Genomic DNA, 26,822 nt, shown 5'->3' with positions numbered 1-26,822 from the left:
GAGCTAATATGTTCAGTTGCAGTCCTGGGCCTGGGCTCCACAATCCCAGCCCTGGGACCACATGGGAGTCTCAAGTTGGCTCTGATGCAGTCCGAGGGCTGAGACGGAAAATCAGCTGGCTGTCAGTCCTGGTCCCAGCACCACACCAGAGGTGGTGGTTATCTATCCCAATTCAGTGTGGTGGCTAAGACTGGCAATCCTCAATTGTAGTAAGCATTTCCATGTGACTGCTCAGAACACATTCTTACTTCTAATACTTTTAATAGCACAGTACTGTTTACTATGATCTCAGGTAAAATGTGCTAAGTGTCCCTTGTGACAAGGCCCTTCTGTGCAAGGGTGGGCACATGAAGGGCCCGTAAAGGCTTCCGTTCGTTCCAGACGGCTACCAGTAGATTGAGTATCCAGCACAAAGGCAATGGGAGGGCTTTACCTGCCACCAGCTGTCCTGTGTGGCTGCATGGGGCTGGTCATAACAAGTATATAGAAGCCCAACTTAGATCACAGAGTTATAAATACTGGACTTTGTCATGTCATTGCTGATACACCCTCGTGCGTTCTACAGTTTCATCGTTTGACACCACATTCGAAGGAAAGCAAAATAAGTACTTATTGTGTTTAAAAATGGGTGCCATAACAATTAGGGTTTCACACAAAGAATACCTACAAGGTTACTTTAATTTGAATACATCAGTAACCAAACACAGTGCACCAAACTTTACTTCCTCTAGCATTATTTGGTGCCACAATCTACAGGAAATGGATGTTTTCTTTAGTTACTGTAAAGAATTAGCACCCCAGTTTAACTGATGCACTCATGCTCATTCTGCATGTATTTAACCATCTCTCTGGGTTGTAAGTGGCTATGCATTTATAACAGAGGATGCACCAGAAATCCTCACTGTCACTACAAATCAAGTTTATAGTGGTGCCTGTAATGGAGATCAGAATGCACAAGGGTAATGAAGTGGGATCTGACAGCTTTATGTTTTCCAGTGCATAAGTCTTACAGAGAGGTTTGCACCCTAGAAAATGTGAACCCAAAGTGAGAATATTCTCACAAGCTGCATTGTAAATATACTGTTGCTTTTCTATAATTCACTTGTCATCATTGAAGACATGTGAGTAGGAGCTTTCTGTGTCACAACCTACCATTGCCTTCTACTGGCACCTGCCGCGAAGTTTGATGTTCAGGACACATCAGGCTCTGTGCACAAGAAAGCGAATGTCAAGTTGCAAATGTAGCGTTATGTAATTTCTGACTTCGCTACAGGAGATCACAGTTGGGGGAAGGAATAACTCAGGTTGGGAAAAACAGGCAAAACATAAGTGACATTATGCTAAACTGATACCTTTGGAAATGATTCCCAGAGAAAAAGTCCCTTATAAAGTGGGGAAAAGTATGGACTGTTCTAATATGAATTGGAAACACGGTCGTCATTCTTGGGCTAGATTTTTTTGGGCTTATAAGTGAAGCTTCATTGATTAAACTGGCAGAGCCATTAGCAGCAGTGGCTTAGTCTGTCACAGAGGGTCTGGTCCTGCCACCTCACCCTCTTGGTTATCAATCTTTTGTTGTTTAAGAAGCTGTTGAAAAACCAGAGATTTACTCAAAAGTAATATGAGTTAGGGTGGCAGGATCTAGCCCTGGCTACATTACAGGGATTTCAGTTGACCTGATTAGGAACACAGCTTGTGCTGAGCTAGTTGTATAGTACCAGTTCCTAATAAGCGAACATCAATTTTGGTGGAATAATGCAAATCTGCTTGAGAAGTCAGCATGACTAATGTTATTGCAAGAAATGCCAGATGAGTTATTCAGGACTTGACTCTTGCTAGGTTAAAAGTGTTCAAAGGTGAACAGGGGCATTTTAGGGTGGGATAAGTTAACAGCTTTTAAGGCCTGATCTTCAGATACTTGAAACATCTGCAACTTTCTTAGAAGTTATTTGGAATTATGATTCCTCAGGACCTATCAAGATCAAGCTCAGAATAGAGATGAATGTCTCTAACTCCAAGTAGTATAGACCAACCAGCCATTTGACCATTAGATGGAGAAATGAAGTTGTTAAAACTGTGACGGGGGGAAAAGTACAGTCATAGTCACAAAAATCATTGTATGGGTTTGGGAGGACACTCTCAGACCCTGGCATGCACTGTCTCAACGCCATGCCGGGGAGCACTTGTGTGAAATGCATCCAGATTACTCTCTCCTGCTCCAGGGCTAGGGACAGAAGTTACACATAAACCAGTTTAAGTGATCAGAAACTGGTTTAAACTTGTAACAGAATAGAAGTTCAGTACACAAAAAACAGTTTCAAAATGGCTGAAACTGGTTTAAGATAAACCTGGTTGAATGTAGTATCAGACTTAACTGATTTAGGTCAAACCGGTTTATGAAACTTCTGTCCCAGACCCCAACAAGTATCAGTCTCGGGTTGAATTCTATCCTAACCTTAATTTGATCTAAATATATCTTTATACATGTCTTTTTAAGGGAAATAGCAGATTCTAGTCCCCTTACTTCAAGTTGTATCAAATTCCTGTTGAAATCAATGGGAGTATTCATAAGTAACATGTTATATGACATCAGTAATTGTATCAGAATGTGGTCTCAGTGTTTTTGAGTGGAGACAAAAGAAAATGCAGTGCATAATTGCTCTGCAAGTTTGGGCTGACTCATCTGCAAATCTATTTTGGGCTTTTAGAGGTATCTCTAGATGAATAGATTTTTTGGGCCTCAATTGCAGACTGAAAGCCGTCAAAGATTCTGAAAAGTAATGGTGTTCTCTGCTGGTTTGATATTTTGACAATATAGCTGTGTTCCTCTAGCGACCAGATGGTATTTGACTGCATCAGTAAAAGCTCATTATTACCATCTCATAAATATTCAGAAGCCTACGTAAAATAAGTTTTGACTTTAGGTAAAATTGTCCTAAGTGCCTGAGTGATTTAGGAGCCTGATTGCCATTTTCAAATGACTTCGAACCTTAAAAGTAAACCTGGTCTAGAATGTTTTGTCAAAATGATTTTAGTCAGAAAATGCTGGATTCTTATAGCTAAGCCAGGGGTGTGCAATTAAGGACCGTGTAGGGAGTTTTGGTGAGCTGTTGCAGGCTGGGTCAACATCGACCACCCACCCAAGCAAGAACTGAGCAAAACTCCCCATGCGGCAATAGTTAGTGAGGCTGCGGGCAGGCCAGGAGCAGTATTTGGGACCAGGATGGGCAGGCAAAACGGGGATCGTGGAGCTGGGTCATGGGGCAGTGGCAGATCAGGGATGGGGCCAGGGTCAGGGCACAGGCCTAGCTGCAGTTCATTCCCTGCGTGCCCCTGCCCTGCGAGGGGGGCTGGGAGTGGGGGAACGTGCACATGTGTGAGGGCAGTGCCTGGGTGCTAGGTCCTGGGAGCCAGCTGGGAGTGAAAGGAGGATGCATGCAGCAGAGCTCACCTGGGCGGTGAGGTCCACGGCTGCCCATACGTTGCTCCACATGGAGCCTCGCCCTGCCCGTTCCTGCCCAGAGAAGCCTGTGCCGTGCTCCCACCTGCACCTCCCAGCCCCGGCCCTGGCTCCAGCCAGCATGCACAGCTTCCAGTGGGGCTGTTCCTAGTGTGGCTGCAGCCGGCTGGGTGCGGCTCTGCTCCCCTTGCCTCCAGCTCCTTCCCCACCTGCTCCTGCCCAGCCACATCAGGAACAGCCCCGCTGGAAGCTGCATGTGCTGCATGCGCAGGCGGCCCCAGCAGGAGCAGGTGGGGCTCAGCCCCATGTGGAACAGCCTGGGGGAGCCGCAGGCTGGATCCAGTCGGTCGGCAGGCCAGATCCGGCCTGCAGGTCGTATTTTGCCCACTCCTGAGCTAAGCCTTTATAGGTGTTTGATCCATGAGAAGGGTTTCTCTCACGTCCATACGTTGTACAAGCTTGCTGGTGAAGTGGTTCGATTTGGGTATGGGACTTCGGTTCAAGTTTCTAGTCTTGCTGATTTGGGGCAAGGATTTGAACATTACTCCCAGCTTTAAAACCAGTCTCAACTAATATTTAATTATCTAACCTGGAACAGCTCTAATAGGAGAGTGACAGAAAACTCCATAGCCTAATGATCTTTCTAGCTTTCCAGAGCAGATAGTTGAATCCCTACCACTGCTCCTTGCCCCTCAAAGTCAAAATCAGGTACCTGAGCCACCTAGGCACTCTCTCTGACTCTGGTTCCTGATTGAAAAGCTTCAAAAGGTCTTGAGTTCATTTCTGTGCCAAAGGGGGTAACATAATGGAGTCTTGAAAATATTTGCAAAATAGTAAAATCATTTACTGCCAAGCTCTGTTTAGGAGCCAAAATCCCACTGTGCGTAGCTTTATTTATTGGAGACATTTGAAGGTGAGATGGGCCTAAGCTGAACTTGTCCAGAGGCTTCTTCAGTTACTTTACAGTTGCATGCACCACCGCAGGATTGTCTTAGTAGGATTTTTCCATTGACATACCCTTGACATATGCCCTGTCAGGCTCACTACAGCCCCAGCCATGAGCATCCTTCCCTTCCCACCCCACGTTGCCATGGATTCATTCCAGTGGCAGCGATATGTATCACAAGATATTATAAGATACCCTGTACTGCTGCTTTTGACTCATTCTCTTGTACCTCATAGGGGAATGGATTTTTAGCTAGGTAAATATTTGGCCCATGATATTTTATCCTATCTATATTTAATGTCTATTCTTTTATTATCCCATCCAGCCTAATAACAGAAGCCAAAGTCCTTTTATTGTCAATATTGAAAATAATATTGGGGCCTGCATCTTACTTTTTCAGATCCACAGCTCCTCTCCGCTAGGAAATCTTACAGTTTTAAAAAGCTGTTAGCTCATACGATCCTGACTGCCTGACCAGTAAGCATAGAGAAAGATGAGTCATGGTGGGCATGGGGTCATGATTTCCTACTGAGAACAAGCCTAAAGAGCAAGACTATTTTAAAGTGGGGAGATGGGTTTCTCCATTCCAACTGAAACCAGTCTTTCTAGTATAGCAGGTGATAGTCAAGATTGCTAGGGCTAGCAAAAGTGGTAATTGTTCTACCTATTTCAGTGAGGGGTACAGCCCCATTACTGCAGTCTCTAAGCAGCTCATCCTCTTTAATTTATTTATCTAACAGCCCCTGGTTGAGGCAAGGAAGTGCTGTAAATTTATTTCACGCAGTAGGTGCATCTACACATGCAATTAATAAGCAGCAATAAACTCTGGCACATACTGTGCTGGAATTTATTGCTCCTGGGCACCGTGTTTACACGTGCACCCGGGACTGCAGCATGTTGAGCTGGATTGGAGCAGCACCAATTGGCAAGGTGCCCTGGGGTCAACTGCCAGCCTGGGACTGCTCCAACCTAGCCCAACATGCTGTGGAGGGGCTGGCTATGGGCAGGCAGCCCCCTCACTGCAACACCCTTGTGCCTCAGCCAGCCCCATCAGTGTCTACACATACATTACAGCAGAGGAAAAAACTCCACTGCAGGATAGTATTTGTATTAGCGACGGAGTATATCCATTTACTCCAACCTAATAGCATTGCATGTGTAGATGCAAAGACATTTAATGTGGAGCTATTTAGGCAAATGCCTGCAGTAAACGTCTAGTGTAGATGCACCCAGAGTGCCAAGCGTCTTGCCTGAGCTTACCCAGTAAACTTGTGACAGAGCAGCAATATGAACTCATGTTTCTGTCATTCCTGGCTGGCTCTCTAACCACTAGGCTGCACTGGAGAACAAATTCCCTTTGTTATACTAAGAATTCTTGCAGTACCTTCCCACCCTCCCTGATGCCCAGAGTACTGGTCATGCCTCTCTATGGTCAGTAGTCTCATCTGCTAAGACATGGTAAGATAGGTCTGGTGTCTGCAGTATCCTTGTTAGTGCTCTCCACACTATTAGACATCAGTGGGAGGGAGCTCTAAAGTAAGCCATCATCTTCAGGTGCTCGGTGTTTTTTGGTACTGTGGTGGAAGCAGGGAGGACAAGAATGAAAGGGAGAAAAGGATAAAAAAGAGAAGAGGAAGGAAGAAGGGAAGAATCTATATCAACTAAGAACTTTCAAATAGTCCCGTGTTTGGGAAATCCTCTCGGTGGCGCTGGCCATTAAATATTCTTGACTGACCTTTCTCCCCCCCCCCTCTTCTTTTTCAGCCTGCATCCAATTATTCCCATGCTGTACAGCGGACACCACAAAATTTCCAGGCAAAATTTGGTGGCGGCTGAGGAAAACCTGCTACAGGATAGTTGAACACAGCTGGTTCGAAACATTCATCATCTTCATGATCCTGCTGAGCAGTGGAGCGCTGGTAAATTTTACATAATTTCATATTAAGGTTTGTCTAGGGGCAAGTGATGTCAGGCTTGTTGCATTCCTCTTCTGGAAAAGTCTTGAAACCTCTTGCTGCTTATTTCTCTAAGGATGTTGGTTTGTCGTACCGGTTTGTAACGTCACTAGCTGTTCCTTATGGAGATATTGGTAAGAAATTGGAATGACAGAAACCTTCACTCTTACTCCTGTGGGAGTAGCTGGAGTGGACCAGTGGAAACCACATGGTATATGAAGAAGGGCACTGAGGGTGCTTAACATGAAGCATTTGTCATTGAAGTTATCTTCCTCAAGGGTTGATTTCTTGAAGACCAGACTGAAGGAAGGCTGCGAAGCTGGATTTCGCTAGCTAGGGGGAACAAGAGCTGTTTCTTACATTGTCACCCATGTCCTTCCTGTCAAGAACATCTTTGGGCTTGCTGAAGTGTTTTGTTCAAAACTAAACCATAAACTGGATCTGAAAATAGTTTGCCTGATATGAAGGCAGGTCTTTAAAGTACTTTATATGCCAATGCTTTGATCAACTGCTGCAAAGCAAATGTAGTACCTTGACGCTGGATCTTTCCCGAAGTTTAGTTTTTCCAGAGAGGGTCTGTTTTTCAAACACCCTTAAGCTCATTTCTGAATGCCTGTGGTGTTTTAGTGTAGCAAATAAAAAGTAACATCTAAAAAGTTGGCAGAAAAGGAGGAGGGGAAATAGCTTTAAATAGTTTGTTGTTATTTTTTGCGGTAATTGCAAAGTACTGCAAGTCATCTGACAGAGTGAGTGACTCCCTACAGACTGTGACAAATTCCAGTCTGTCTGCATATTGGTTTTCTGTACTTTTCTCTGACAGTTATTTTACACCTTCAAAATATCATTTTTCTATGGAGAGTTATGAGACTGGATGCCAGTGAAAATGCCACCCCAAAACACAAAGGCTATACATGAGCCTCTCCATAGACTGCTAAAGCTTTCTTGTTGGTTAAATTACTATATCCCGGAAGGCAAAAGAGCAATGTGACTATGTGAGTGTCAAGTCACGCAATTCTTCTTTTTTTTTTTTTGTAGGTTTGGAATATTTGTTAATTTTTCAAAATACCTTAGAAAGTAACTGCTGATTTTTAGACATTTAAATGCAAATACTGAAGATAACTAGCATGGATTCTTCTAGTAACTTCGCACCCTGTTCTTCCCTAGTGCTTTGTCTGACACTTGTAGGGCAAGAATAATGTAATACAATCCTGGTTTTCTTCAGGATTTCACAACACCTGAGTAGTTTGGAAAACTGGGCAGCTTGAGTTATCAGGGGGAACTGGACAATAAGCCATTCTTTGGTTGAGCAACACCAAGCCAAGTCAGATATGAGAGGCTTTCATCACTTCAAAATAGCAGGGTCCTTCTGCAGAGTGTCAATTTAATGTAAAGTTTATTTAAAAATCATTTCTCAGAAAATGTAAAAAAAAAAAAATTAGGAACATGATCCTCTTTGCTTATTTTATCTTGGCACACGTAATACTTTATATCTTAGTTACTTTGAGAATGGGGCTATAATAGCAGTAGGTTGAACTCATTCAGTGCCACAAAGGTATAGGTTGTAGTCGTGTTGGTCTAAGGACATAGGCAGACAAGGTTCTTTGTACCCGAAAGCTTGCAAAGAAGAATTTTTCCAGCTATTTGAGTTGGTCTAATAAAAGATATCTTATTTACCCAAAGAACCTCATCTGTTCAATGCCACAACACACTTTCCCCCAGAGACCTCAGAACATCTTGCAAATGCTAAGTGAGTCTGTTGGCTCTCCTGTGCAATTAGTTTGATTAGTCATCATTTATACATATGAACAAGGGAGAAATCACTTACCCAAGTTTACCCGGCAAGTCAGTTCTGGAACAAAGCATAGAACTAGGAATCATAGTTATCTATGCCAAGGTCTCTTCCCAGAGTGACTGGTACATACAATGCTTTGAGAAAGACAGTGGGTGTAAAAATACCTGGGAATGCAGCTAAATTCCATTTTAGATGAGAACAAATATTAGGTTCAGAATATGTGTGTCCCAGATTAAACTAATAAAGCACCACATTCACCAGAGAAGTAGTTCAGCTTCCAGAGCTTTGTGCAGACCGGGTCAGGCACAAGACATAAATAAATGAATACCCAGCTCTTAAAAACCTCCTCGTTCTGGTCATTGACTTAGAATAAGAAGGAAAAATTACTTGAGCAGAATATTTGTACCTGTCTGAAATATGATTACTGAATCAGGCCTGGAAAACAAAAGTGCTTAAGCACATGCTTAGTAATCCCATTCCCGATAATTAAATGGCATAAGTTTGTCTTCAACTTGAGATCAGTGGGAGTTTGCTATATGCCTAGAGTTAAGTGCATGCTTGAATTCCTTGCTGAATCCATGAGTTGGTTGCACCTTTGCAATTCCTTTAAGGACAATTGGGTGCTGTTGAGGTACAAATGAGCCTGGACTACTGTTCCAGAAATCACGGAAAAGACACCTTTTATTGAACAGAGCGATCCAGGAGCACATTTCAGAAGAATCTGCCAGCCCCTCACTATCTAAGCATTTTCCAAATAAAAGTAATTTATTTAGTGCTATGTTTGGTTGATTATGTTTAATCAAAAGTAAAAAGTGCTGATTTTCAAAAGTATGTGAAGGTATTTGGGAGCAGAACTCCCATTGGCACAAATATAACATTCATGCTTCCAGTCTCCCTGTATTTATAGCCAGCTCACCCAGAAGAAATAGCCCCATTATGTAAATAATTATATCTCCACTTGTACAACTAGACACAATTTTAAATATCTTCATAATGAGCAGATGCATTAGGGGAAGCTGATATTTAACATATACTTTAGCTGTGACTTCACATCAAACAATGCTACACATGCAGAACAGACCACTAACATTTGCCACCGTAGCACTGCAGAGCCTATTGCAAATCAGTGCTTTGTACTTCCAGGCATTTGAAGATATCTACCTTGAAGAAAGAAAAAACATTAAAATCATGTTGGAATATGCTGACAAAATGTTCACCTACATCTTTGTCCTGGAGATGCTTTTGAAATGGGTGGCTTATGGCTTCAAAAAGTATTTCACCAATGCCTGGTGTTGGCTTGATTTCCTCATCGTAGATGTAAGTATCACTTTGGAAATACTATGTTCCTTGTGTTGGATTATATAGTTTACAAGACCCTTCTGTTCACTCTGACAGTTCTTGCACTTGCAAAGTCAGAGGCATCACTCTGAGTGTAAAGATCAACCTGAGTTAACCTAGAAGTAAATGGTAAGATTTAGCGTGTGACTGAGAAGTCTCAGGAATTAATGAGCTGAAATGGAAAACAGCTTTGTATCATTATGAGGAGGTGTTACTCTGCTAATTTAAGTCACACTCCATTTTCACCTCTCAGGGCTCACTCTTTCTCCTAGCATTTCCCATCTCATTCCACATGCCAGTTTAGCACAAGGTCTGGTTACCTCTGACTGTGCTGCACATGACCTCGGCACACAAGTCTTTCAGCAGATTAGAGAAGCTATCCTTGGCATGGCTTCCTAGGGAGGCTGCCAGAGATGCATAACGAAATGTTCAGCACCATCTCCCAAGAATTTACAAGTGAAGGAGTCCAAGAGGGGAAGATATGAAATGTTTCCCTCTGCTGAAGTGGGGTCACCATTACAAAGTCTTATAAAATAATCCAATTCCTTCATACCGTTGAATACTGAAAATTCATTCTTAGTTCCCCTGAGAGGGCAGACATTAAAAGTAAACAGAAAGGCAGAATAAGGACCAATCTCACACTACAAGAATGTTGTTGGATCCATATTTGTATTAATTGTTCCTCAAAAATTCAAAGGGCTTGGGGTGCAAGTAGATGCCAGATGTAAAAGCTGTAGATGCCAGAGTGCTTGGATGTAGGGTTTTAGCCTTTATTTCCACTTATGAACACGACTGCTAAATTAATTAAAGGCCAGGATCACTGTGCGTGAAGTGTCTTTCTGTGAGATGGACAGGAGCAGCTTATTACATTCTAACAGTAATGGCTTAACACAGGCATTTTTCTCTTTGACACCATCCTTTATTAGCTTGATGTATTGGTGTCAAATGCTAGGGATGCTCTGCACACAAGTGTCATTAATTTAATCTCTCATAAATGATGTTTTCCTGTTTTACACCTGAACCTCAAGTCTAGGGATGACATTTTCTTTGGCCTCAGTCCAGAAAAGCACTTCACTGGGACTACTCATATGGTTAATAGTATATATATATATATATATATATATATATATATATATATATATAAATGCATAAGTGCGTTGCTGGATCAGAGCCTTTGGCTGCATCCAGATGTTCATTTCTACCAGAAGAAATTTCTACCAGGAGAAGTTCCTCTAGCCCCATAGATGGAGAGCTTCCCAGGCTTCCCTGAGCCACTCCCACCCTTCGGGGAGCCCATTAATTGACAGCCTACCCTCTCGCAGCCTGGGAAGGAGGTAGGCTGTCAAGTGCAGTTAGCAGATGCTGAAACCCTTCCAGTTCTACCCTGCAGGAGAATAGCCCCTGATCCTTGCATTTCTCTGGGGTGACCCAAAGGAGTATAGGGAGAGGTGGGGAGCACTCAGCCACTGTGGCCACACACTCGGGGCGCCTATACACATGCAGAGAGGCTGCTCCAACACACTGTAATTACAGCACGTCGGAGCAGGCCTGATTAATCAAGTCCTCTGGAGCGTGGTAATTACTGCTCTCCAACAGACCCCAGTGTCTCATGTATCAGCGTCCCTGTGCTTAAAAATGTCAACGGGGTGCTTTAACTAAAGCTTGTCAAATGAGCTTTAGATAAAGTGACCCCGCCACCATTTTTAAGCAGGGGGGACACTGATACACAAAGTGCTCTTGGAGCTGCTCTAATTAAAGCGCCCCTGCCTGCACACTCTCAGACCACGTGTATAAATGCCCTGGGAGCTTTGCCACAGGGGCATGGCAGCCTGCCTCCCCCTGCACTGTTCTGGGTTGACTCATGGTCATGCAGGGTGAGGCGGGGGTATTTCACCATGGTGGCAAGGCTCCCAAACCTTGCTGCCATAACACAGCAGCCTGCCTCCCCCTGCCCTACGCTCTGTCACCTGGGCAGCAAGGGGAAGCCAGCGAGTTGGGAGCTGGGCTTGGGGAAAACCTCCACATGCCAGGCTCTCAGCTGTACTGGCTTTTCCATTACCGCCCGCACCACTCACCTGAGCAGCAGGGAAGGTGCAAAGGGAAGATGAAGGGGCTAGGCACCAGGCTTGAGAGGTTTCCCCCAAGCCCAGCTCCTGGCCCCTCTGGCTTTTACATCTCTGCCCCCACAGCTCAGCTGAGGGGCAAGGGGAAGCTAGCATGGTGGAGAGCCAGGCCTGCAAACCCAGTTTCTAGCCACGCTGGCTTTTCAAACACCAACCCTACCACTCAGCTGAGCAGAGCATGGAGACTAGAGGAAGCTGGCTGGAGTCCAGGCTCTCAGTGCAGGTGCTCAGTGTCCTGGGAGAAACTCTCCCAGGAGGGATTTAACCCAGGTTGTTCCTGGGTTATTTTTCTCGTGGAATGGCCATTTTTGCTCTGGGAGAAAAAGCCTGAATGTCCGAATGCATACTTTTGTTTTCTAGTGGAAGAACAGTGATTTTCCCAGTAAAAACTGAACATCTGTACATGGCTTTTGGGAGCAACCCAGAGCTTTAATAAATTGATTTTTTAAATCAATAAATGAATCATGAATCTTAAATTACACTCCTCTCTCTTCCTCATGTATGCTATTAAAGGGAAAGAATGTATTTTTCACATGATACTTTTAACATTTTTCAGCATGGTCTAGTGATCTATGCTTTCCAGTTGTTCCAGTGTAACTCTTTAAATTGGGTTTCTGGTGTGTGACAAGTTCCAAATTTGCAAATGTTCTCTAATGTTCACATAAAACTTAATTTTTATGAGCACTGCTGTCAATAAAGTAGCTCATTAAAACCTGGAAGGGGAGTGAACATAAAGAAACATAAAGCAAATACATTATTTAAGCAAATTGTTGCAGAAATGTTTTGAGGTACTTATCCAAATCTGCGACAGACCTTTGACACTAATTTGTGCCTTTGGAAAAGCGAACACTATCTCATAATTGTACATTACTAAAGTAGATTCTGGATTGCAAATCCCAGACATTAAAAATACACAATAATCTACTAACAGAAAGCTATTTTCACTAGCTATAGAATCCCTGCAGGATGATCTCTGATAATGGACCTCATTCTACCTCAGAGGAATGTGTCAATTTAGCAAAAGGATAAAACAGGGCTTTTAAGATCATTGCAATACAATAAGATCATGTTAACGGCACAACAACAGGCTTGAGTGGGGTGGGGAGGGGGGAGGATTGTACCTAGAGAAATACATGCTCATTAAAACTAAGGACTGGTAGGAAAGCCCCCATTGTGAATCTGCTTGAATACCACATGTGCTTACCAAGGATATACACTTATACAAGAAGTCGCCTGCCTAGCAATTTGCAAGTGTACTGCTAAGAGAAGGCCAGTCGGTTCCAATCCATATCAGTGCAGTGAATAGTGATGTTTTTTATGCCCAGGAAGCAGGGTGATAGATTTGTAAACCCATGGTTATGATCAAGCATGAAAATGCTAAGAGGTGGTAGTGTGTCTGAAGCTTGAATGGACCTGACTATCATTGTCATTTGCACCAGAGAGAAGGAAACAGTCATGCACAAGTACCTGAGGATATACATGCAGGCAGTTACAAAAGAAGAGCCATTTGCCAAACATACATACAAACAAAATCCTGTTTACACACACACAGCGGCTTAAACTAGGAGCGTGAAGATGGCCAAAGCTAGGAGCTGTGTGGAATTCAAGCTGACCGTTACCAGAGCTGTTTTGGGCAGGTTCAACCAGCTATGTGGTTTGATATCCAGAAGGAGCTGGGATCTAATACAAACCCTAGGTTAGCTAGCTCTAATCTCTTGCCCAATCTCTGTTGATACTGGTTAAGTTATTCCATTACTGGCAGGTTCAGAAAAGGTGGCAACCTAGAGCTTGATATCATACAAGCCATGGAGGTCTTCATTCAATAACTTTGTTGCTAACCACCCCCAAGGGGTCTTTATATACATCAGACAAGGGTGCAGGGGTTAGAATAGAATACTTGGGGAAGAGGAGCAATTGCTCTCATCTACTTCTAAAATGCTCAGTAAGAAAAAGAAAGCAGTCACTTTTTCTGCTTGTTTGCAATTCATTCAGGAAAAACCCTGAGTATACCAGCCTGGACATACAACCAGTCAGCACCAATGCAGCTTCTGTGTTTTAATCAGTTGTTAATTAGCTGTGGTGAAAAACTACAGGTGACTCCAGACATTGCTGAAGTCAGATGTGTGATAACTGAAGACAGTGCCTCTGTCAAAGGTGTTTCCTTGAGCAAGGATCTTGCAGTCTCTTGTCTGAGACTTGTTCATTTGGGTATTGACAGTCTTCTCCAACAGCATTCCCAGTGCATTACATATCTACTAGGGCTGTGCGAAGCCTCGGTCCCTGATTCGATTTGGTGGAGGTTCGGCCCGATTCGGTGGCCGAATCTCTGAATCTGAATCAAATCAGGAGACCCTTTAATCTCTCTGAATCAAATCAGAACCCTCCAAATTGATTCGGGGAGATTCGGACATAGACACAGTTTTAAATGTTTTTTCTACATACCTTAAGGTACCAGGCGACTTGTGAATGCTGCAGTGCTGGGGCAGATGGAGCGTCCCGCAGGAGTGTGGGGGGCTCCCCAGCAGACGTGGAAGTGGACCAGAAGCACTTCCAGTACACTTCTAGTCCCATCAGGGAGCGTGCTGGGGGTCCCCCCATAGCCCCCTCTGGCTCAGCAACTGGTGCCTTCTGGGTCTGGGGGAGCACCCAGGGTCCCCCGATGCCCGATCACCAAGTTGGGGGGATGTGGAGGGGGGAGCAGCGCGCTCCCCAGCAGACCCGGAAGTGGACCAGAAGTACTTCAGGTCCACTTCTGGGTTCGCCGCCCAGCATGTGGGGGTCCCCCCTGCTTCATCCGCCCCAGCATTGCAGCATTCACAAACCACTTGGTACCTCAAGGTACGTAGAAAAAATATTTAAAACTGTGTCTGTGGCTGAATTGCTGGTTCTCCAAATCAGCATCGAATCTTCAGATTCGGTTTCGGACGAATCGAATCAGGGACAGTGATCTGAATCAACTAATTGAATCACTGTCCCCTATTCAGGTTGAATCCGAATTAAATACGGCCCATTTCGCACACCCCTAATGTATCCTGCAGCCTCAAGGGAAAGGGATCTAACGTGCAGATCATAACCCTCTCCCCCCCTAGATCCTCACTGAATGTTACCTACTGAAATTCCACCCCGGAGAGCACACAAAGCAGCAACAAACTCTTCCTGTGCCTAAAGAAGGGTGTTTGTACCTGAAAGCTTGCAAAAAACAATTTTTCTAACTATTTAGTTGGTCTAATAAACGATATTACATTTACCCAAAGAACCTTGTCAGCAAAGGGAATTGTATTTATCCCACCACCGCTTCCTAGAGCACCTGTTTGGCTAACTCAGAGGTAGATAGTCCGTTCCCGTTAGGAGGGATATATCTACAAAATAGTTTGGAAACCTGGTACAGCAAGAAAAACTTGACAGAGACAAACTCATTGGATTACTCAGGTTAGGTACTTGGACAGGTGCACTAATAGGGATTTTATGACATAAATTAAATGCAATAAAATAAATATGGGAATAAAATAAAACATAGTCCATTCCTTGGCCAAAAAAAACTTGTATCCAAGGAATTATCCCTTTTTCATTGAGTGGAGACATAACAGAATGTGCTTTGGCTGTTTGCACTGATGTGAGTCACTTAGAGATTTATATTTCCTTGGGAACAACTTTCTCTAATGGCACTACCTGTGTGTTAGTTTGAAAGCTGTTGCTGGGTGGTCTCTTCTCTATTGAAGCATCATTTTCACTGACTGCTTAAAACATGGAACATTACCCTTTCCAAAATATGAGCAGTTTCATGGAACATGCTTCTTCTAGGATTTCTACATTGAACTTGCAAGGCCTGACTGCTCTGGGAGGTAGAAAAATAACAACCCCTGTTTTGACAGTAGCAACTTAAAGCTTACTTGCCATCCCCAGTTGAGAACTAAACTGAATTATGCCTTCACGTTGTGTTGTCATGTCTTTAAGTGACAATTAAAAACTGCGGTAAATATGGCTTTTGATTACTTTAATTGTTTTCTATATTTGCATTCCCTGTTGATTAGGGATGTGATTTCTGCTTGCTTTTCCAGCAATTGCATTATCTGCTGTAATCAGTTGCTCCCAAACAACAGCAAAACCCAATTTGTATTGTTTGGAAATTATCTTAAAAACGTATTCAATCTCAACTTTTGGTATGAAAAGCATACGAGCGGCGGATATAGAGTGAGCTAAAGAAAAAGCAGTAAGGTCTTTCAAAGGGAGGTGTTCAAGTAAGTGAATCTGTGACTGCTAGTTGGAAGTTATTGCAAATCTGCAGGTTATAACGAAACATTGTTACTTCAGAGCAAAATTAGCAATCTTTTTACATTCCAGTTCTGCTTTAACTCTTCTCAGACCGGTCCAAGCTGACTAATAAAAACCTGCCCCGGAGAGCATACAGTCTGGAGCCTTGTCTTTAATAGGAGAAAAGGCACGTTCTTACCATGTGTTAGCTAACGTGTTGTAATAAATAAGGTAAAAAGCTAGCACTGACAAGGCAGCCGTAGTTTTAACTTATGTTAGCAGGCCAAAGTAAAATGCAAGATTTGCCCTCCAATGTTTGGCTCAACCTGTTAAACTGGATGAACGCTACAAATGACCTTGTCTTCTCTAGTATTAAAGGGATGTTGTAGCTGTGATCGGTCCAGGAACCAGGCGAAAGGCAAGGATTTGCATGGGTGATACCTTTTATTGGACCGACTGCACAGTCGGGATAGACTTACACAAGCTTATGAATACAATGCATAGTTTTTCACCTCTTGTTAGATACCACGTGGTTGCTACCGTGAAGTCAGAACACTGCTTTTTCCTGAAAGAGGACACGGCCTAGGAATTAGCTGAGGCTTAGCAGGTGGACTAAGCAGACACATAAATTGTGGTCAGGAAGTTTAGAGGGAGGATAAACAAAGAGATGAGAACGTTAAAGGAGAAGGCACAGCTCCCCACTTGCCAGCACAGTGCCAAATAGTAGTGATTTGCAGGTATCATAGTAGAAGTAGGTTTGACAAAGGATTTAATGAAGATAAGGTGTCACCTTGGCAAATTATCCTGAAGTTACTCTTCCTACCTATCAAGAACACCCTGGCTTTGAGCACAAGCATGGCTAATAGCTTGGCCAGTCAACAGAGACTCAGTCGGGTGGAAGAGAGTGGGAGTGGGTGAGCAGGGGAAGCTTTAGTGGATGACATGACCTTTGAGGGTCCTTCTAGCCCTATGATTACACGACAAGGCTGTCGCTGTACGGAGCGGAGCTGAATACTCAACCTTATTTTAAAGTGAGGACTTTCTTACTCAACCTTATTTTAAAGTGAGGACTTTCTTTTAACTTTTTATTCCAACAGAAAAACCAAAAAAGGTCCAACCCCATGGTTCTGAACATTTCCGGATGCTCACTCTCCCCCCCAGCCAGAGCTGGTTTTATATAACATATCGCTCCATTACATGCTGTGAGAAGACGTGTTTCAAAGTGAAAAGGTGGCTTGGGAGGGGCTGACCTAAACTTTGAAAATTGGTTATGAGGGAGAACTGAATATCAATAAGGTGGCTGTGCCTTCCCTGCTGTGATGCTGTGTGAGCTCCCAGGGAATGATCACTAGGCCTGCCCTCACAAATGAGTTGAGCTTTATTGTTTGATTCTCAGGCCATCTGCCTTGGGAATTCGCTGTCGCTGTTAGAAAAGCCTGAGCAGGTGTAAAGGAGGTGACAAAGATTAAGAGAACAGCTAGACACAGAAAGCATCTTCTGGCAAACAGCGGGAAACAATTAGAGTGCAGAACTGATTTATTTAAAAGCACTTCATCCAACAAGAGTGGCACATGCTGTTTACAACAGGGCTGCTCTCTGATCAGCAAATGTTGCCTTGAAAGGCATGGGCATGTTAAATAATGAAGTAACTGAGAACATGGAGTGATGAGAAAGTTCATGGCCTTAGCCTGAGTATTACTGAGGGGTGAAGGGAGGGGAAACCTCAGATTTTAAAAAACCCCATAGGAATGCCTCATTGAATCCTTTTATTCAAAATGCTTTGGTTCCAGTTCTTGAGATGGGACTTCTGGGCAGTAGGAAAGTGAGTATTGTTGTTTCTGGTGTTGTGCTTTACCTCCTCCATCATAGGAGAGGCCCTCTTGTGCTTGGTGCTGTGCAAACACAAAAGACATAATAATTGCAATAAACAGCTGCAAGTTTTTTTGCTGAGACACAGAAGGCACGTCCAGATGAAAGCACCCAGGCAGTCCGCGGTGCCACAAACCCATCTGCAGTGCCGCAAACCTCACGCGCTGCCCATGCACATGTTCACTGCGTGGGGTTTTTTACACTGGGATCTCTTTTATGCCCATAATTACCTGGTTAGCAGGTATAATCAAGCCATTCTTACCACTTAAAAATTTCAGGCTAGATCCTATTCTACCTATTAGGTGCCTGAGCCAAATCCTATCCCACCAGTCTAAGTAGACTTACATTTCTAAGTATGATCCTTTTCTACCCTGCTGAACATTAGCACATTGGCAGAACTTTAACACATCTACTTTTGTAGCATACCATCTTCCTAGCCTTCAAACTAACTTACAAAAATAGGAAATAGAGGGAGAATCCATCTACATTTTTCAGGGATGTGAGCATGGTGGGATATGATTTCGCTTGGGCGCCTAATAGGTAGAATAGGATCTAGCCTGAAATTTCTAAGTGGTAAGAATGGCTCTGGAAAAATCAAAATAGATTGATAGCTTTTCTTTAAATCTGGGATGCTGCACTGATGCTCCTGAAGGCTGGACACTGGAAGAAATACTAACTAGGCTAAAGAGCTTTAAGTTTTCAACATAAGGATATTATGGCTGTTGCAGTTAAGATTCCACAAATTTTCCCCATTGTACTCCCTAGTTTTACCTCACTGATGATTTTCTTAAACACTTCTTTTGGGTATAATCTTTCTCATGCTTAAAGCAATGGGAGCAGGACCAGGACTCATGAACAAATGATGATTAGAGTACAGACATATGAACAACATACTGACGTATAATATGGGGGGAGCTTTTCCACATTTCTCAAGTACTACATTTACCCTAATCCAAGACTACTCTGAATTTAAGACAACACCCCAGGAACTAGAATCTAGACATGGAAAAATGATTAATTTGTTATAATTTTCCATGTCTAGAATCTAATTCTTGTTCCATGTCTAGCATCTAATTACATTTGTTCTCCCCACTGGGAAGTGGGATAAGCAGTGGGGGTGGGGAGGAGGTGGGGCAAGTGGTGGTGGGATAGGCATCAGGAGAGTCAAGTAGCTTGACCCCTGCGCTTTGCCTCCTGTTCCCACCTCTCGCTCTCCGGCTGCCTACCCTTCCCAGTGCATATGTGTCCCGTGCCTGCTCCCACGGTGTCTATATCCCCTGCTCCACCTACCCCGTCCATTCCTGTACCCCCTGATATTTCCCACTCCCCACAGTGCCTGCACCCTTGGGCACTTATCCCGTCCATTACTTACCCTCCCTCACTGCCTGCACCCCCCCCCACCTGCCCCCTGTGTGGTCCCCCTGCTACTTGCCCCGCACAGTCCTCCCTACTGCCACTTACCTTCCCCTTGTAGCTCCAGCTCCTGGGTGGGTACCACTTTACACAGGGGCAAGATGCACAGAGCACATGCTGGCTCTGGCCTCAGCCAGGACATGCAGCAGGTGTTGCAGGTTTGGCAGCTTCAGCCCTGGCCCTGGAGCTGGGGCCAGAGGTGCCACCACTGTTATGAGCCCAGGCTCAGGGCTGGAGCCACAAGCACTGCCCTCCCCAGCCCTCCCCCAACTTGTACTCATACCTAAGATAAGGGGCTCCCCCTCCCCTGCATGCTGAATGGGGAAAAACCTTTGTCTTGGATTCTAGTAAATATGGTAACTATTGGCATGAACACTCTTACCCCATGGTATGTGGAAGGTAAACCTTTGTTACTTACCCTTCTTTTATGCAAGGCTAAGCTCCTGCATTTTAGCTTTCACTACCACAAGGTAAGAGCAGACACATGGGTAGTTAGCACAGATCAGATCAAAAGCAATAAAACCTTGCCCTTTCTATACCACAGTAAATTATTCATGAGGCTTTATCCTTAGCCTCCTATTTGTGCCTTTGAAAGTCTACCCTGAAGCTTTTCTCTCCTGGGATTCAGCCTACAGGCTAAATGTATAGAGATCTTGTAGGTAAAATACATTTAGCCATTTTTGATTTGCAACAACAAAAAAGTGCTTTTCCCACATAAACTGAAGTTTCAAGAACAACTCAGAAATGATGACTTTAGGTGCTTGAATTCAATCCAGCCATCCTTTTCTCTATGCACAATTAATACCAGGTGCACTTTTGCACCTGCAATTATTTGTGGGTACACTTTGTCATTTAGACATCTGACTGCCTGGGTAAGGTATATGAGATATACAAGTGAGACTAATTAAACTTAGGCAAACTGAAGGAACAGCATTGTGCCTGCAGTTATTTCTGGGTACAAACAGTAGTTATGTAAAGGAAGGTGGGGTTTAAAAAATTCAACCCTTGAATTTTTTAGCCCACTCAGGGCATCTCAATGAGAAGCAGGCTCTTTCCAATTTTGAAAAGAATATTACGCTAGTAATTGACACTTGTACAGTCCTTGCCATTTGACAATCTGAAAGTACCTTACAATCTTTAATGAATTAAGTTGCATTATGTGCCTGTGAGATAATTAATCGTCTCAGCATCATAGCTGAGAAAATTGAAGCACAGGCAGGAGCTAGGTAATTTAACTAATGTCACATAAGAAGGGAGACCAACCCCAAGTGAACCTAACAGAGCCCCTGTTTCCCCCAACTTTGCAATTACCCCATGTGCCCACAATTAAGAGGGCGGGGTTTTACCATGGCTCAGAGCCTGCACGATGACTGTCCCCATTTCTCGAGCAAAGGAAAACTAAACTGTGGCAACTTATGCCTGTTTCATTTCAGGTTACATTGTCTTAGTTTAGTTCTCACCACAAGGTAAAAGAGGCACAAAGAGAGTTATCTCAAGCATCTGGAGTTAGGCATAGCCCATGCTTGGTACCAACCCATGTCTGGCCCATCAGTTGAAGTTCACCTAGGCAAACAGAAAGACCAAAACCCATTGCTTGGGCTCTCCCTTTCAGTGCATTGGTCTGTTATGATTTACTTGAATTTGTTGAAAGACTTGTTCTTAAACATCACATCTAATGAGCCTTCATCCATAACTATGAAGTGATACATTTTTTGATCCCTGAAAGGCAGTTCTAAACAAAAGTAAATGACCCTCCATTCAAATCTGCCTGTAGGGGCTGGAGGTACTTCTTGGGTCACTGAATCCAGCCCGCTCCCTCTCCCCACTATTGTGGGTATCAGGTCCTAGAAACTCTTACGTAAAGGTATCAAGCTTCATCTTAAAACGAGATAGATTTTTCTGCTCCCACTACTCCTATTGGAAGCCTGTTCCAGAACTTCACTTCTCTTATGATTAGGAGCCTTTAAGTAATCTCCAGTTAGAATTTGAATTTATATCCATTTATTCTGGTACCAACTTTGCCCTTTAGCTTAAATCAGGGGTGTCAAACTCACATGGGGCTGCAAACTGGATCTGGACCACAGGCCAGATCCAGCCTGGGAGATGGGGGCAGCTTCCATGGCCACTGGCAACAGCAGGTCTGGAGGCAGCAAGGGATTCAGAGGGGACCTGTGGTAGACGCAGAGGTGGCGAGGAGTCCAAGGAGGGGGTCCAGCAATGGTGGAAGGGGTCTGGCAGCCACAGGAGTCTGGGGGCATCAGTAGGCCCAGGGATGCAACAAGGGTTTGGGAGCAGCCACAGCAGCAAGCAAACTAACTTGCCATCAATGCCCATGGCCAACAGGACCAAAGTGGTGGGTCACACCCCCAACATCCAGTAGTCTGCCAGTAGCCCAGCGGGCTAGATAGAGAAGCCCTGAAGGCTGGATCCACCTGTTCATTAAACACCCTTGACTTCAGTTGATGTCAAATTAATAACTGCTTATCACTCCTGTAAAAGCTGCCCATCTGATTACTGGAGTGCAGCAAGATGCCATGACCAAGACCTATGTGTACACGTTACTAATGTGTTGTTAAAAAATCTAAAGTGTCTGTGAGCACTAAGGATTAGAAGGCAATCCCTCAGCTGATATAAATTGTCATGGGTCCTTGTTTAAAATAGTATGAGATTATGTAATTGAAGACTGTATTAGCAGATATACACAGAAAGTGGGCCCATTAAGTTGACATAGGAAGCCTTAATTCAAGCGTTTACAAACTTGAGGGCTTCACTTTGCAACTTCCTTGCTTTGCAGGGTCTTTTTTTTTTTTCCTAAAGAGTGTAACATAAACATATGCAGCATGGGTCCATGAAGTGCACTCCTTAAAATTACTGGCTAAATAATTAAGGAAATAAATTCAGCTTACCTAATGTTACTCTAACGTTAATTGTGATGATGATGCAGGGTTTGTGTTGGACAAAATGCATATACAGCACCTACCACCGTGGGGACCCCGTTATTGTTCAGTGGGATGCAACTAAGAAGCTGTATTTGTCATCTAATGAACACTACAATAGCCTTTTAAATACTGAATTGGAAAGCTGTGGCAAGCAATGAAAGAAAGTTTAATTAATTGACTCCAAGGCAATAAATATTTTCCAGTCAAATATCCATTATTACTGGACTCTCACACTGATTTAACTCAGACATTCACCTCACCAGAAGCAGTTTGGTGCTAACTTTAAAAATTCGTTAGTCAAGCTACTTATTTTTCAGAGCCTGGTACCAATCTTTAATTCATTGATCCTTCTTGCTGTTGTCCTGGAAAGATGTGCAGATATTTTACAGAGAGATAGTTTCATAGTAGCTAGGGTCAGGAGGAACCTGAACAGATCATCTAGCCTGACCCCCTGCCCCAGGCTGGAATAAATGCTGGGTTCACAAGACCCCAGACAGGTGATCATCCAACCTCCTCTTGACTTTGCCCAAGATAGGGGCAAGCACCACTTCCCTGCGAAGTTGGTTCCAGATTTTGGCCACCCTGACTGTAAAATATTGCCTTCTGATCTCCAACCTAAACCTATTCTCCATCAGCTTATTACCATTGTTCCTCATCACCCCAGGTGATGCTGGGGAGAAAAGGGCTTTACCTATTTGCTGTTGATCTCCCCTGATGAGTTTGTAGGCAGCCACCAGGTCCCCCCTCAGCCTCCTCTTGCTGAGGCTGAACAGGTTCAGGTCCTTCAGTCTCTTCTCGTAGGGCCTGTCCTGCTGCCCTCTCACCAAGCGGGTGGCCCTCCTCTGGACCCTCTCCAGGCTGGCCACATCCCTTTGAAGTGCGGCGCCCAGTACTGGACGCAGTACTCCAACTGCAGCCTGACCAGTGTCACATAGAGGGGGAGGATCACCTCTCTGGACCGGCTTGAGATGCGCCTTTGGATGCATGACAAGGTATGGCTGGCCTTGCTGCCTGTGGTCTGGCATTGGCGGCTCATGTTCATCTTGGAGTCAATAATGACTCCGAGATCCCTTTCCACCTCTGTGCTTTCAAGAAGGGAACTCCCCAGCCTGTATGTGTGCTGTGGAGTCCTTCTCCCAAGGTGCAGCACCCTGCATTTGTCTACATTGAACCCCATCCTATTCTCATCTGCCCGCTTCTGTAGTCTGTCTAAATCTAGTTGCAGCCTCTCTCTCCCTTCAAGTGTGTCCACCTCGCCCCACATCTTGCTGTCATCAGCAAACTTGGACAGCGTGCTTTCCACCCCCTCATCCAAGTCGCTGATGAAGATGTTAAACAGTGCAGGCCCAAGGACCAAGCCCTGGGGGACCCCACTGCTCACATCTCACCAGGTTGAGTACAGCCCATTCACCACTACTCTCTCGGTGCACCCCATCAGCCAATTTTTTACCCATCCAACTGTTCAGGCATCAATGCCTCAGTTGCTTAATTTATTGATGAGGATGGGGTGAGAGACAGTGTCAAAGGCCTTCTTAAAGTCTAGAAAGACTACGTCCACAGCGACACCATCATTCAGGGATTTAGTTACTTGGTCATAAAAGGCAATCAGGTTGGTCTGGCAGGCCCTGCCTTTGATGAACCCATGCTGATTGCCCCTGAGCATGATCTCCCCTGCAGATGTTCTGGATACATGCTGTTCATTTAGCAGACCCCAAGAAATGACATATCTTTTCCTTTAAAAACACATTACATGAGCATGATAATCACTGGGGATTTCAAGAGCGGGCACTTTAAGTGGTTAATTGAGAAACAAGATTTAAAAAGTATAGAGTATTTTGTTTGGATTGGAAGAAAAGAAAATGAAGGTTTTGTTAAACAGCTGCTGATGGCACAGTGATGGGGTTAGAGCATCTATGTATTTACCTGACTCTAGGGGATTTTGAGCCCTGATAGGGTTGACATCTGAAACTGACTTCCTCTCACTTTGAGTTATGTCATCCTGCTCAGCGGGGGAAATGTATAGAGATAAAACTGTCCATGGTCAATGAACACAAGAAGCAGGTGCAACAAACTTCCCTAAATGCTAGGATTAGAGGGAGCTCAACAACAACGGCCTTTCTAAACAACATGAAAGAAGTCAAGGTGGAGCAGGCGACTTTGGGCATATTTTTGTCTGAAGCCCTGGAGCGTTGTTGGAAAACTTACCAGTGACTTTGAGCCGGATACTTCATGCTGCCCATTTCAGGAGCAGTATCCATGGAACAAATGTTTGGAAAACTTTAACAGTGCTTGCTCTGACCTTTGGTTTGTCTGTACTGAGATGAACTGAGGCCTGAACCAGATAAAGAAAGGAAGAGTCTCCTTTGCATAGAAACTCAGTCCACAGCCTTACTCATGCAGAGCAACGTACCTAGAATCTCCCTGTGTGAAGACCTGGCCCTGCTGAAGTCAATGGCAGGTCTTTTCATTGACTTCTGTAGCACTGGGATTTCATTAGTAGACAGAGGAAGTTAGCCGTGTTAGTCTGAAGTTAGGCAGAAGGCAGGATAAGCATCTACTTTTAGGCTAAGTACAGACAATCAAAGAGTCTGAGGCTGAATCGATTTAATCTTTTCAGGTTTCTCTAAACTGTGTAGATTGAACCAATAAGCAAGTGAACTGATGTTCACTTTTCAAACAGGAAAGGCAGCCAGGCCCCTGCAGTGGCCCATACCAGTAGCTGGGGGCCCTAGAGCACGCCTCCCAGATTGCAGGCCATTGCAGACAGCCAGGAACTGGGTGATTTCCGCCCCCCCCCAGCCACACCTACTCCTCAGCCTCCAGGCTGGCTAAGGAAGGGCTGTGGGAGAAAAACCCACCCCCATGGTGCGGCAGCAGACCCCGAGTTGGGAGTAGCCCGGCACAGGGGTGGGAAGAGGAAGCCTGAACTGGGGGCTTTACTCTGCCCTCCCAGAGTTGAGAGCCAGGAGCCAGGAGTGGGGCTAGACTCCCCCGTCCACACACCCTCCTCAGCCTCCAGGTTGGCTGAAGTGGGGGCGCCAAGCCCTGGTGCAGGCTTCTCTCCCCTACCACCCCCCTCAGGTGGTCCAGGAGGGGTTGTGGAAGGAGGGCTCCAGTGTTGCTTCTGGTTCCTGGCTCTCAGGGGCAGAGCCAAGTCCCAGTGCAGGTTTCCCTTCCCCTCCACCCCACCAAAGCCAGGCTGGAGGCCGAGGAGGAGGTGTGGCTGGGGGACTCCAATCCCTCTTCTTGCTTCCAGCTCTGTGGGGTGGAGCTAAGCCCCAGTACAGGCTTCCCTGCCTCCAGCTGACCAGGAGGCTGCGCAAAGGGCATGGCTGGGGGATAGAGCCAAATCTTTCCCTTCCCTTCCCTCCCCGTCCCCACACCAGGCTGCACGTGGCTAGGGGACCAGTGCCAGGTTGGAGGGATGGCTTCCCCCCCCTCCTCCTCAGCCAGCCAGAGGAGTGATAGTGCTCCAGCTAGGAAACAGAGGGGTGGGGCAGATCCTGCTCTGCTGGAGCAGACAGCACAGCCCAGGGCTACAAAGCATCTTGGGATACTGGGGGCCTGTGAGCAAACTTGAACCAGGAAGGGATCAGGGACAAAAGTTCCAGAAACTGGTTTGACCTAAATCAGTTAAGTCTGATACTCCATCCCTCCAGGTTTATCTTAAACCAGTTTCAGCGATTTTGAAAGCGGTTTAAGTGCACTGAACTTCTGTTCCGTTACAGGTTTAAACCTGTTTCTGATCACTTAAACTGGTTTAAGTATAACTTCTGTTCCTAGCCTTATAGACTAACTAAATCAGAGATGTTTTGTAAGCAGAGGACTTACTTCATTAGATCTGCAAAGGGTCTGCAGTAAGCAGAGCTACTAAATTGAAGGCACCGATGAGACTAGAAAGGGTAGGGAAGGAGAGAGGAAAAAAGAGGGGGCACTGGTTGCCAGAAGGAACAGGAAATTCCAGTGAAGATAATGTACATTTGAGGGAGCAGAAGCATTAACCTGATGCCGCTTTTCTTGTTCAGCTGCTTCATCATCCCACGCATCCATTTTTATAATTCACCATTGTTTTACACCTGGAATATGCAGCATACTTCTAGCATCATGTAAGAGTGTGGCAGCATCCTAAGTAGGATTTCTTCCCTTCCATGTCCCTCTATCTGACTGTATCTGTATTAACTGAATGGGATTCAGGGAAGAGCAATGAAAATGGAGCCTAGAAAAATGAAGACATCCTGGAAAAAGAACTAAACTGCTTCATAAAAAATGCTGACATCCTTCTTCAATTTTTACATCATATCTACTTAGGGAAAGCACCTAAATAGCCTACATTAAGAGACATATGTTGCCTAAGTAAAATCTGAGTAGGAGGGGAGGTGTGGGATGAGGTTGAAGCAACAGGTAAACGGGAATGTGAAAACAGGTGATAAATGGTGTGACCACCAATGAGGGAGAGGAGGGGTGTGCTGCAGGACATAACATAACAAAGAGCAACTGAATTAAATTAAGTAAAAGAAACTTTAGACTGACTATCTGGATAAATGTCCTAAGCTCAAGATCAGTTAGGTTCTGGAAAAATACCTGTTGGAAATCCCAGAAGCAAAAATGCTTTGCAGATTAAAATGATTAAAGAAAGAAAAAAGACTAGACAAAACTCCACAGTCTACATAGCAGAAGGCAAGCCTGCATTGTCAGATGCTACAGACTAGCTACCTTGGATACCTTTAAAATCTCCT

General features: G+C 44.5%; 1 protein-coding gene across 1 annotated transcript in view; it reads left to right on the top strand.

The window, feature by feature from the left end:
* Window positions 1–26,822, top strand: part of LOC102565252 (sodium channel protein type 5 subunit alpha) — a 309,008-nt gene that overhangs the window by 252,824 nt on the left and 29,362 nt on the right. The window contains exons 20-21 of the mRNA XM_059729221.1: window positions 6,171–6,325; window positions 9,297–9,470. Of these exons, the coding sequence (XP_059585204.1) occupies window positions 6,171–6,325; window positions 9,297–9,470 (329 nt within the window). The remainder of the gene's footprint in view (window positions 1–6,170; window positions 6,326–9,296; window positions 9,471–26,822) is intronic.

This window comes from Alligator mississippiensis, chromosome 5, assembly GCF_030867095.1.
Source record: "Alligator mississippiensis isolate rAllMis1 chromosome 5, rAllMis1, whole genome shotgun sequence".
NCBI classification, from domain to species: domain Eukaryota; kingdom Metazoa; phylum Chordata; order Crocodylia; family Alligatoridae; genus Alligator; species Alligator mississippiensis.
This window is presented reverse-complemented; position numbering and strand designations above follow the sequence as displayed.